The sequence below is a fragment of the Entelurus aequoreus genome, linkage group LG04 (assembly GCF_033978785.1).
Source record: "Entelurus aequoreus isolate RoL-2023_Sb linkage group LG04, RoL_Eaeq_v1.1, whole genome shotgun sequence".
NCBI lineage: Eukaryota > Metazoa > Chordata > Actinopteri > Syngnathiformes > Syngnathidae > Entelurus > Entelurus aequoreus.
The window spans coordinates 10,593,481-10,606,924 of record NC_084734.1 but is presented as its reverse complement, the minus strand read 5'-3'; the positions used below and the strand labels follow the sequence as shown (position 1 = coordinate 10,606,924).

General features: G+C 40.0%; 1 protein-coding gene across 1 annotated transcript; it reads left to right on the top strand.

Annotated features, from left to right (window-relative positions):
- The first annotated feature begins 3,376 nt into the window (after positions 1 to 3,376).
- Positions 3,377 to 12,474, top strand: LOC133648277 (phospholipase A and acyltransferase 3-like). The gene is made up of 5 exons (XM_062044211.1): positions 3,377 to 3,495; positions 4,720 to 4,735; positions 6,114 to 6,222; positions 10,034 to 10,302; positions 11,736 to 12,474. Exons 2-5 carry the CDS (start codon positions 4,724 to 4,726, stop codon positions 11,844 to 11,846), a joined length of 501 nt encoding a protein of 166 aa, XP_061900195.1. The 5' UTR covers positions 3,377 to 3,495; positions 4,720 to 4,723; the 3' UTR covers positions 11,847 to 12,474.
- Positions 12,475 to 13,444: the final 970 nt, after the last annotated feature.

Here is a 13,444-nt window from a genome sequence, read left to right as displayed (position 1 = left end):
GTCCTTGGTGGGGTTGGGAGGAGTCTCTACAGATTTTCTGAGCCCTGGTCAGGCAGCGGCTTTTTGGGATCTCCTGGATAGGAGGAAGAGGAGTCCTGATGGTCTTTTCCGCCGTCCTCACCACTCTCTGGAGAGACTTCCAGCCTGAGGCACTGCAGGCTCCAGTCCAGACAGAGATGCAGTTGGTCAGCAGACTCTCTATAGTGCCTCTGTAGAATGTGCTGAGAACGGGGGGGAGGGAGCTGTGCTCTTTTCATCCCACGCAAAAAGTGCATGCGCTGCTGAGCTCTTTTTACAAGAGCTCCGGTGTGTAGGGACCAGGTCATATTGTCAGTTATCTGCCCCCCCAGGAAATTGGTACTGCTTACCATCTCCACCGCTGTGCCGTTGATGACGAGTGGAGCGTGGCTGGACTGGTGCTTCCTGAAGTCGACGATGATCTCCTTGGTCTTGTCGACGTTCAGGACCAGGTTGTTGGTTCTGCACCAGTCAACCAGATTACGGCCTGAGGGAAGAAGCTGTTACAGAACCTGGAGGTTCTGCGGACCTCTTTCTAGAGTCCAGTAGTGAAAAAAGTCCTTGGTGGGGTTGGGAGGAGTCTCTACAGATTTTCTGAGCCCTGGTCAGGCAGCGGCTTTTTGGGATCTCCTGGATAGGAAGAAGAGGAGTCCTGATGATCTTTTCCGCCGTCCTCACCACTCTCTGGAGAGACTTCCAGTCTGAGGCACTGCAGGCTCCAGTCCAGACAGAGATGCAGTTGGTCAGCAGACTCTCTATAGTGCCTCTGTAGAATGTGCTGAGAATGGGGGGAGGGAGCTGTGCTCTTTTCATCCCACGCAAAAAGTGCATGCGCTGCTGAGCTCTTTTTACAAGAGCTCCGGTGTGTAGGGACCAGGTCATATTGTCAGTTATCTGCACCCCCAGGAAATTGGTACTGCTTACCATCTCCACCGCTGTGCCATTGATGAAGAGTGGAGCGTGGCTGGACTGGTGCTTCCTGAAGTCGACGATGATCTCCTTGGTCTTGACGACGTTCAGGACCAGGTTGTTGGTTCTGCACCAGTCAACCAGATGTTTCACCTCCTCCCTGTAGTCCATGTCGTTGTTGTCACGGATGAGGCCCACTACTGTCGTGTCGTCCCCATACTTCACAATGTGGTTAGTAGTGGACCTGGCGCAGCAGTCATGGGTCATCAACGTGAACAGCAGTGGACTCAGGACGCAGCCCTGGGGGGAGTCGGTGCTCAGATGATGGCACTGGAGGTGTTGTTGCCCACTGTCACAGACTTGGGGTCTGTCTGTGAGGAAGTCAAGCAGCCAGTTGCATAGGGGGGTACTGAATCCAAGGGGGCCCAGTTTGCTCACCAAGTGCTGTGGGATGATGGTGTTGAATGCCGAGTTGAAGTCCAGAAACAACATCCGCACGTGTGTGTCCTTTCCTTCCAGATGTGCAAAGCTCAGGTGGAGTGCAGAGGAGATGGCGTCCTCTGTGGAGCGGTTAGGGCAGGGGTCGGCAACCTTTACCACTCAAAGAGCCATTTTGGCAAGTTTGACGAATTAAAGAAAGTAATGGGAGCCACAAAAAAAAAATTTTAAATTTAAAATGAAAAACACCGCATACAGAGCTTAAATGCTTGTGCTATGTTAACCAGGGGTCTCAGACACACGCACCGGGACACACTTTCATGTTGAAATTTGATGTTAGTGCAGCCCGCGAGTTTTGAATAATTGGCGCTTGACAGCGTCATACTTGTCATACTTGCCAACCCTCTCATTTGACTCCCGAATGCCAGAGCGTGATGACACTACATTTGGCGCCCTCTACAGTCTGCCCTAATAGTGTACCTGCTCAACCACATGTAGAATGCAGTTTCAGTTTGCTCACATAAGTGACAGCAAGGCGTACTAGGTCAGCAGCCACACATCTTACACTGACGGTACCAATACCCAGAATCCCATGCAGCCCTAACTCTTCCGCTCAACCAACGCACGGAGGGGGGGGGTTGATGTGTGGGGGGGTTGTGGTAGCGGGGGTGTATAATGTAGACCGGAAGAGTTAGGGCTGCATGGGATTCTGGGTAATGGTTGTGTTGTGTTTATGTTGTGTTACAGTGGGATGTTCTCCAGAAATGTGTTTTTCATTCTTTTTTGGTGTGGGTTCACAGCTGTAACGTAACAATGTTAAAGTTGTTTGATACGGTACGGCTACCGTCAGTGTAAGCTGTGTGGCTGATGAGTAAGTATGCTTTGCTGGCTCCTGTGTGTGCAAGTAATAACAACATGCAACATGTGGCTGGACTGGCATGCTGTTTGTAAATGCTATAGAGGACAATTACTACAGTGCAATTAGGGTACGTCCTTTATTTAGTAATTAGAGTGAAAATAGGATCCTTTATTTAGTAATTAGAGTGAAAATAGGATTATTTTTATCCCGGGAGTAATCTATGAGAGACACTGAGATCCATAAGTCTCCTGGGGAAATCGGGGGCGTCGGCATGTATGTAGCTGAGCCGCATCAGAGTGGTCAAGGAGCCGCATGCGGCTCCGGAGCCGCGGGTTGCCGACCCCTGGGTTAGGGCGATAAGCAAACTGGTATGGGTCGAATGTGGGTGGAAGTCTGGAGACAATGTATTCCTTTACCAGCCTCTCGAAGCCCTTCATTACAGATGTTTTTTGGGATAAGTCAGTATTTTAACAAAAAAGTGTTTGATTGTGAGGCATTAAAAGCCACAAAATGCAACAGGTCCATCAGACCCACAAACACTGGCTGAGTAACAACAATATGAACACCACACAAGGGTTAAAAGGGCTCTCAGCAGCTGCTTATTGAGATAAAGGATGAAAGCGTCACGGGTAGAGAACATGCAAACTCCACACAGGAAAGACTCCGAGCCCGGGGATCAAACCCAGGACCTTCTTATTGTGAGGCACATGCACTAACCCCTGTTCCACCGCGCTGGCCCATATTCATACCAAGAAGAATAAACACTTAAAAATGGTCAAATAAATCTGCATAGTCTGAAATAAGAAACATGTTAAAGAGAGTGGGGACCCCCTCAGACCCCCCACTGGGGAGCCTAGAAAACACCTCATCGTTATCTCAGTCCACTAAAACATCTGCTAGTACACTTCTACATTTTTATACATTTACACTTTTATACTTCTACACTTTTACACTTTTATACTTTTACACTTCTACACTTTTATACTTTTATACTTTTACACTTCTACACTTTTATACTTTTATACTTCTACACTTTTATACTTTTATACTTCTACACTTTTGTACTTTTACACTTCTACACTTTTATACTTTTATACTTCTACACTTTTATACTTTTATATTTCTACACGTTTACACTTGTACATTTTTATACTTTTATTTTGAAAGAGTCGGTCAGGTCAGCTGATCTCTGACGGCTGATCTTCGAAGATAAAAAGGGACTTTTTAGTCGCCTTCCTCAGTCCAGTAAGAACAGTAGAAGCCAGCTCACGGTAAGGAGAAGCAAACTTCAAACTTTATGTTTCAATGTCAGTTTAGCTCTAATAGCTAATAGCGAAGGTCTTTGCATACTTTTATTTTGTATTCTGCTTCATTTGACTATTCTGCAATGTAACTATATATACATACCTGTATATATATATATATATATATATATATATATATATATATATATATATATATATATATATATATATATATATATATATATATATATATATATATATATATATATATATATATATATATATATATATATATATATATATATATATATATATATATATATATATATATATATATATATATATATATATATATATATTGTTGCGTCGACAGCTCTTCCTCCCAAGGAAGTCAAAGTCTGCTGTCCACTCCCAAGTTCTTTTTTATGGCAAATAAGCTGAAGTTAAATTGACCACCAAAAGCAGTAGTTGGTATGTTGTTGTTTATTGTCAAAGCTTTGGCAATAATGAGACCAGCCTTGCACAAACTATCCCGATGCGTGGCTCTATCCGGTCTGCCTTCTCCTCCCTCTTCCTGTACCCTTCCCCCGTTTTGTTTCGTCTACCGCTTGCATTCCAGACGCTCCAAGGCCTCAAACACACAGTCAACCTTTTACTAAGCAGACAATTTGGAAAAGCACTAGCTGTTTTGTAATATGACTACGGAAGTAAAAAGTAACACAAAATATGGATATATGGAAAATATCTCGTTCCATCAATATATATATATATATATATATATATATATATATATATATATATATATATATATATATATATATATATATATATATATATATATATATATACATGTATATATATATATATATATATATATATATATATATATATATATATATATATATATATATATATATATATATATATATATATATATATATGCCATTTTCATGCAGCGTGGCAGAAAAGCAAGCAGAGTAAAAAGTGCAATAAAGTATTTTAATAAGTCTTCATCCTATTGGATGTTTGGCTTCTTACAGAGAATAAGTGTTGACAAATATAACATTTCAACAAATAAAACATTTGAAGAAATGCTGTGAAGTCAAGCGGTGAGTTTGTTGTCGGGAAGAAAGAGGAGAACAAGAGTTTGAGTTTCCTGAGAAAGAATCACTTTCACTTTCATTTCTGAGGAAATGCAACATAAGTGAAAGTTTGTCTGACTTTGTTTTCTTCTGCTTTCTTTTCTTACAGCAACATGGCGACACATGTAAGTCCACTTTTCATTATTACTTTCATTCACTTATATTAGATTATCATTAATTTATATTAGATTATCACTCACTTATATTATATTATCACTCACTTATATAAGATTATCACTCACTTATATTAGATTATCATTGATTTATATGATATTATCATTGATTTATATTAGATTATCATTCACTTATATTATCACTCACTTATTTTATATTATCACTCACTTATATTATATTATCATTGACTTATATTATATTATCATTGACTTATATTATCACTCACTTATATTATATGATATTATCATTGACTTATATTATCACTCACTTATATGATATTATCATTGACTTATATGATATTATCATTGACTTATATTATATTATCATTGACTTATATTATCACTCACTTATATTATATGATATTATCATTGACTTATATTATCACTCACTTATATTATATGATATTATCATTGACTTATATTATATTATCATTGACTTATATGATATTATCATTGACTTATATGATATTATCATTGACTTATATTATATTATCACTCACTTATATTATATATTATCATTGACTTATATGATATTACCATTGACTTATATTATATTATCATTGACTTATATTATATTATCATTGACTTATATGATATTATCATTGATTTATATTATATTATCATTGACTTATATGATATTATCATTGACTTATATTATATTATCATTAACTTATATGATATTATCATTGACTTATATTATATTATCATTAACTTATATGATATTATCATTGACTTATATGATATTATCATTGACTTATATTATATTATCACTCACTTATATTATATTATCATTGACTTATATGATATTATCATTGACTTATATGATATTATCATTGACTTATATTATATTATCACTCACTTATATTATATATTATCATTGACTTATATGATATTACCATTGACTTATATTATATTATCATTGACTTATATGATATTATCATTGACTTATATGATATTATCATTGACTTATATTATATTATCACTCACTTATATTATATTATCATTGACTTATATTATATTATCATTGACTTATATTATATTATCACTCACTTATATTCGATTATCATTCACTTATATTATATTATCACTCACTTATTTTATATTATCACTCACTTATATTATATTATCATTCACGTATATTATCATTTACTTATATTATATTATCACTCACTTATATTATATGATATTATCATTGACTTATATGATATTGTCATTGACTTATATTATATTATCATTGACTTATATTATATTATCATTGATTTATATGATATTATCATTGACTTATATGATATTACTATACTAATAAGAATATTTCCTCCATGTGTGCCAGCATGAAGTGAAACCAAAGCCTGGGGACTTGATAGAGATCTTCAGGCCGGGCTACCAGCACTGGGCTTTGTATGTGGGCGACGGCTTTGTGGTCCACCTGACTCCCCCCTGTGAGTTCTGCACTCCTACTTGCATTATACACACACATTATTATTATATGATTATCATATTATACCTTGGAGGTGTGTTCAGGCTCCTTGTGTTGGAACTTTGCTTAGTAGTTTAGTTTAGTTGATTAAGGATCCCCATTAGTCCACAGCGCAGTGGAGACTATTCTTCCAGGCAAAACACACATCACACATCCATCCATCCATTTCCTACCGCTTGTTCCACACAAGAAAAGATGACAAAGCAGTACAACATTATCAGAAATACAATGTTGTAATACAAAAATAGCAACAACAAAAACAAACCATAAGTTGGAGTTTACATAGTAATGTTCATACCCAAGATAAAAAGAGCAATACAAAAAAAGATAATATATTTTTGCAAAAATAATGGCCTAAAATAAACACATTAGTGTACCAAAGACAAACAATAAGTGATGAAAAAGTACCATCCATCCATTTTCTACTGCTTGTCCCATAATCAATAATATAGTTAATAATCAATAAAAGCAGTCATGACTTCAGGTACAATCTAGAATAATCTATTTCTGCAACACTTAACCTCTTAGTCTATTCTTAAAAGCCACTGTGCTGGTGATTGACAGCAGACATTGAGGAAGTCCAAGTAGTTTAGACCAGGGGTGTCAAAGGTACGGCCCTAGGGCCGGATCAGGCCCGCCAACAGCTTTTATCCGGCCCGCTGGATGAGTTTGCCAAGCATAACAATTGACCTGAAATTTTGGAATGAAAGAAACTGCTGTTCTAAAGACGTCCACTAGATGTCGCAATAGCAATTCTTTGTAGATGATGTACAAAATAAACCACATGTTTCAGTTTCACAAATTCCTCAGTAAATTCCCCAAAACGTCACTGCAGAGTTATTGAGTCTGTTTAGCTGATTGGAGAGTTAGCTTGCACAACCAGTGGGTCCATGACCATGACTGACGTTTTGTTGGATCAGCCATTTTACTGCCTTGTTACAGACACTGTTTGGAAACAATTAAGGTATGTAAATAAACATTTATCAACTCTTTCTGTGTAAATAACTCATTCCACAACATATATATCTGCAGCTTATAGTCTGGTGTATATGGACTTATAGTCCAGTATATATGGATTTATAGTCCAGTATATATGGATTTATAGTCCGGTGTATGTGGATTTATAGTCCGGTGTATGTGGATTTATAGTCCGGTGTATATGGACTTATAGTCCGGTGTATATGGATTTATAGTCCGGTGTATGTGGATATATAGTCCGGTGTATGTGGATTTATAGTCCGGTGTATATGGATTTATAGTACTTTGTATGTGGATTTATAGTCCGGTGTATGTGGATTTATAGTCCGGTGTATATGGACTTATAGTCCGGTGTATATGGATTTATAGTCCGGTGTATGTGGATATATAGTCCGGTGTATGTGGATTTATAGTCCGGTGTATATGGATTTATAGTCCGGTGTATGTGGATTTATAGTCCGGTGTATGTGGAAAAATATTGTTTTCCCTAAAATGTAGACCATATAAAATATAGAATTGAATGGATAACTGGCTTCATAATCATAAGTCAGTCATTTATTCATTTTTAATTGAACACGTTTGTAATGTTAATGTATGATAATAAGTTGCTTACATTATTAGTAAACACGACACTATTAGTTCATTATTATTACAGATTATAACTCTTTTTCAACCTAAATGTACACAATCGTAACTAACAACACATTATTATTACAGATGAATACATAAGTCAAGCAGATATTTGAGTATTTTTTACTTTAAGAACAAAAAAAACTATGGGATAGGGCAGCACGGTAGGAGAGGGGTTTGTGCGTTTGCCTCACAATACGAAGGTCCTGGGTTCGATCCTGCATTTGGGATCTTTCTGTGTGGAGTTTGCATGTTCCCCCCGTGACTGTGTGGGTTCTACTCCGGCTTCTTCTTACCTCCAAAGACATACACCTGGGGATAGGCCCCTCCCACCTCCAAAGACATGCACCTGGGGATAGGCCCCTCCCACCCCCAAAGACATGCACCTGGGGATAGGCCCCTCCCACCTCCAAAGACATACATCTGGGGATAGGCCCCTCCCACCTCCAGAGACATACATCTGGGGATAGGCTCCTCCCACCTTCCAAGACATACATCTGGGGATAGGCCCCTCCCACCTCCAAAGACATACACCTGGGGATAGGCCCCTCCCACCTCCAAAGACATACATCTGGGGATAGGCTCCTCCCACCTCCAAAGACATACACCTGGGGATAGGCCCCTCCCACCTCCAAAGACATACACCTGGGGATAGGCCCCTCCCACCGCTAAAGACATGCACCTGAGGATAGGTTGATTGGCAACACTGAATGGTCCCTAGTGTGTGAATGTTGTCTGTCTATCTGTGTTGGCCCTGTGATGAGGTGGTGACTTGTCCAGGGTGTACCCCGCCTTCCACCCGATTGTAGCTGAGATAGGTTCCAGCACCCCCCGCGACCCTGAACGGGACAAGCGGTAAAAAATGGATGGATGGATGGAAACTATTGGATAGAATAATGTGCAATTGCATACAGTACATGTATTTATTTCAGTCAAAGGACAAATACTTTATTGACTCATGATTCTCAGGCTTTGGCAGGCCATATAAAATGAAGTGGCGTGGCGGGCCATGTAAAATGAAGTGGCGGACCATATAAAATGATGTGGCGGGCCATATAAAATTAAGTGGCGTGGCGGGCCATGTAAAATGAAGTGGCGGACCATATAAAATGATGTGGCGGGTCATATAAAATGAAGTGGCGGACCATATAAAATGATGTGGCAGGTCATATAAAATGAAGCTGCAGGCCATCTAAAATGAAGTGGCGGGCCTTATAAAATGAAGTGGCGGGCCATATAAAATGAAGTGGCAGGCCATATAAAATGATGCGGCGGGCTATATAAAATTATGCGGCAGGCCATATAAAATGAAGCGACAGGCCATGTAAAATGAAGTGGCGGACCATATAAAATGATGTGGCGGGTCATATAAAATGAAGTGGCGGACCATATAAAATGATGTGGCAGGTCATATAAAATGAAGCTGCAGGCCATATAAAATGAAGTGGCGGGCCTTATAAAATGAAGTGGCGGGCCATATAAAATGAAGTGGCAGGCCATATAAAATGATGCGACGGGCTATATAAAATTATGCGGCAGGCCATATAAAATGAAGCGACAGGCCATATAAAATGAAACGGCGGGCCATTTTAAATGATGCGGCAGGCCATATAAAATGAAACGGCAGGCCATAAAAAATGAAGTGGCAGGCCATTTAAAATGAAATGGCGGGCCATGTAAAATGATTTGGCAGGCCATATAAAATTAAGTTGCAGGCCAAATAAAATGATGCGGCAGGCCATGTAAATGAAGTGGCGGGCCATATAAAATGAAGTAGCAGGCCATGTAAAATGAAGTGGCGGGCCATATAATATGAAGTGGCAGGCCATATAAAATGAAGTGGCGGGCCATATAATATGAAGTGGCAGGCCATCTAAAATGAAGCGGCAGGCCATATAAAAGGAAGTGGCGGGCCATATAAAATGAAGTTGCGGGCCAAATAAAATGAAGCGTCGGGCCATTTAAAATGAAGTGGCAGGCCATTTAAAATGAAGTGGCAGACCATATAACATGAAGTGGCAGGCCATATAAAATGAAGTGGCAGGCCAGATGGTTTGACAGCTGTGTTTCAGAGTAAAGCGTACTAATGTTGATTGTAATTCTGCCATCAAGTGTTTGACAGAATTGAAAGAGGGTGTTGTTGAAATGTACTTTCCTCATGGCAGCGGAGTGTGCAGGTGCGGGCCCCAGCAGCATGATGTCCATCTTGGCGGACAGGGGCCTGGTGAAGATGGAGGAGCTGTGGACGGTGGTGGGGAACGACCGCTACCGAGTCAACAACATCCTGGATGGCAAATACCAACCCCGCCCAGTCTATGTCATCGTGGAGGAAGCCAGAAGGCTGGTGGGCCAGATTGTGTCCTACTGCCTCATCAGTAGAAACTGTGAGCACTTTGTCACCAACCTGCGCTACGGAAAACCAGAGTCCCGCCAGGTAGGGCTTTTATTTTGAAGGAGTTGACCTTTGTACGCCACCTCCACGGACATGACACGTACCAGTTGTACTTTAGACATGTTGCAAGTGAGAGTGGCCTGATTGAAGCGCCTACATTTAGCAATGTAACTTCCCATTGATCCGATATCAGCACCAATCATTCATACACTATATTGCCAAAAGTATTTGGCCACCTGCCTTGACTCACATATGAACTTGAAGTGCCATCTAATTCCTAACCCATAGGGTTCAATGTGACCTTTTGCAGCTATTACAGCTTCAACTCTTCTGGGAAGGCTGTCCACAAGGTTGCAGAGTGTGTTTGTAGCAATTTTCCACCATTCTTCCAAAAGCGCATTGGTGAGGTCACACACTGATGTTGGTGGAGACTCTCAGTCTCCGTTCTAATTCATCCCAAAGGTGTTCTAGGGGGTTCAGGTCAGGACTCTGTGCAGGCCAGTCAAGTTCATCCACACCAGACTCTGTCATCCATGTCTTTATGGACCTTGCTTTGTGCACGGGTGCACAGTCATGTTGGAAGAGAAAGGGGCTCGCTCCAAAGTGTTCCCACAAGGTTGGGAGCATGGAATTGTCCAAAATGTTTTGGTATCCTGGAGCATTAGGAGATCCTTTCACTGGAACTAAGGGGCCAAGCCCAACTCCTGAAAAACAACCCTACACCATAATTCCTCCTTCACCAAATTTCACACTCGGCACAATGCAGTCCGAAATGTAGCGTTCTCCTGGCAACCTCCAAACCCAGACTGGTCCATCAGGTTGCCAGATGGAAAAGCTTGATTCATCAGACCAGAGAAGGCGTCTCCACTGCTCTAGAGTCCAGTGGTGACGTGCTTTACACCACTGCATCCCACGCTTTGCATTGGACTTGGTGATGTATGGCTTAGATCCAGCTGCCCGACCATGGGAACCCATTCCGTGAAGCTCCCTGCGTACTGTACGTGGGCTAATTGGAAGGTCACATGAAGTTTGGAGCTCTGTAGCAACTGACTGTGCAGAAAATCTTTGCACTGTGCTGACCTCTCTGTCAGTTTACGTGGCCTACCACTTGGTGGCTGAGTTGCTGTTGTTCCCAAACTCTTCACTTTTCTTATAATAAAGTTGACTTTGGAATATTTAGGAGGGAGGAAATTTCAGGACTGGATTTGTTGCACAGGTGGCATCCTATGACAGATCCAGAGAGCGGCCCATTCTTTCACAGATGTTTGTAGAAACAGTCTCCATGCCTAAGTGCTTGATTTGATACACCTGTGGTCAAGTGATTAGTGGTTCTCATCATTTGGATGGTCTGGCCAAGTACTTTTGGCAACATAGTGTACCTTGTGCTGTGACCGTCAATATTTTAATCAGGCAAATCAAAGGGAAACATCTATGAATTGAGTTTCGTTGTTAAAGAGTGTCATCTCTCTTTGCAGGTGCGCCAGGCGGCAGAAACGGCCGCATGGACAGGTTTGGGCATGGCCCTTGCAGCTGTAGCTCTGTTTGGACCGACTGGCGACAAGAACAAGAACAAGCACAAACAGTAACACACTGATGGAAGATTCACCAGCAGAGCCTTAGACACTTAAACAATCAGAGGGCATTACCATACTACATTTATACACCTTTTATATGCTGCCAATGTTATGTTTATATCAAATGAAGGGAAGCTTTTTTATTAACCAACAGACATTTACACTATTTTAATAACACTAATAAATCCTCCATTTTACACGTAAATTTGGATTTGGAGATAATTTTATACAATGGATTAAGATGCTTTATACAAGGCCCATGGCATCAGTCAAAACCAATAATCATATTTCAGAACCTTTTTTGTTCAAAAGAGGAGTAAAACAGGGATGTCCTGCATCTGGATTATTATTTAATTTGGTTATTGAACTCTTAGCTGCAAAAATAAGAAGTGAAAATAATACTCATGGTATAAAAATTGGCTCTCAGTATAATAAGCTATCGATGTATTGTGACGACATAATTTTTTTTACCTGTCACATGTTAACTCCTCTCTTCTTTATATCAATAATGTCATCACTGAATATGGCTGTTTATAAGGGTATAAAGTTATTTGGGACAAATGTGACATATTACCACTTAATAAACACTGCAAGAAATTACAAGTTCAGAACTCCAAAATTAAATTGTATTGCATTATTATGGTATTGTTGTGTATTGTTTTCCAAAAAAAAAAAAAAAAAATCGTTTTTGAATCGAGAATCGTTTTGAATTGAAAAAAAAATCGATTTTGAATCGAATCGTGACCCCTAGAATCGATTTTGAATCGAATCGTGGGACACCCAAAGATTCCCAGCCCTAGAAGGCATCTTATTTCATTGCTCTTTGTTTAGGTGTCCTTGGATGCATCCTTGTTTTATGGAGGTGGGCCACCTCACCAAAGCCCTCAGAGGGCCACTTTATGATATCAGTCAGTCCCTCCAGGATGTTGTGATTGCGCCAATTCACCCAAATTCAACCAATCCCTGCAAATTATGGGTGGCAACCAAACTTTGCCGAATCTCTGCAAATTTGTTTTGCATCGCCATGGACTGAGAGGCTACCATGCAAGAAGGAAGACCTTGCTCCAGAAGCCACACCTTAAGGCTCGTCTAAAGTTTGCTGCTGATCACGTGGACAAAGATAAGACCTTCTGGAGGAAAGTTCTGTGGTCAGATGAAGCACAAATTGAGCTGTTTGACAAATTCCCCGCACATTTAGCCAATCAAAACTGTCCCAGCAGCACTCAAACGCAAGGTGACCAAATGTCTCCCTGGGAAATGGGACATTTTCAATATCCCAGAGGTGCTGAATATGACGCTTGGAATTGCTCCTTGTTTCAAATAATGTTGAGTTAAGAATGGCATTTTCTTTTTCTGTCAGAATTTAAAGGCCTACTGAAAGCCACTACTACCGACCACGCAGTCTGATCGTTTATATATCAATGATGAAATCTTAACATTGCAACACATGCCAATACGGCCGGGTTAATTTATAAAGTGCAATTTTAAATTTCCCGCTAAACTTCCAGTTGAAAACGCCTTTGGATGATGACGTATGCGCGTGACGTAGCCAGTGAAACAGGAGTATCGGCACCCCATTGAATCCAATACAAAATAGCTCTGTTTTCATC

Excerpts from the sequence above, each read along its gene's own strand:
- LOC133648277 (XM_062044211.1), top strand. Across the intron at positions 6,223-10,033 it reads GGTCCACCTGACTCCCCCCT|CGGAGTGTGCAGGTGCGGGC; the intron begins GTGAGTTCTGCA and ends TCCTCATGGCAG. Across the intron at positions 10,303-11,735 it reads GAAAACCAGAGTCCCGCCAG|GTGCGCCAGGCGGCAGAAAC; the intron begins GTAGGGCTTTTA and ends CTCTCTTTGCAG.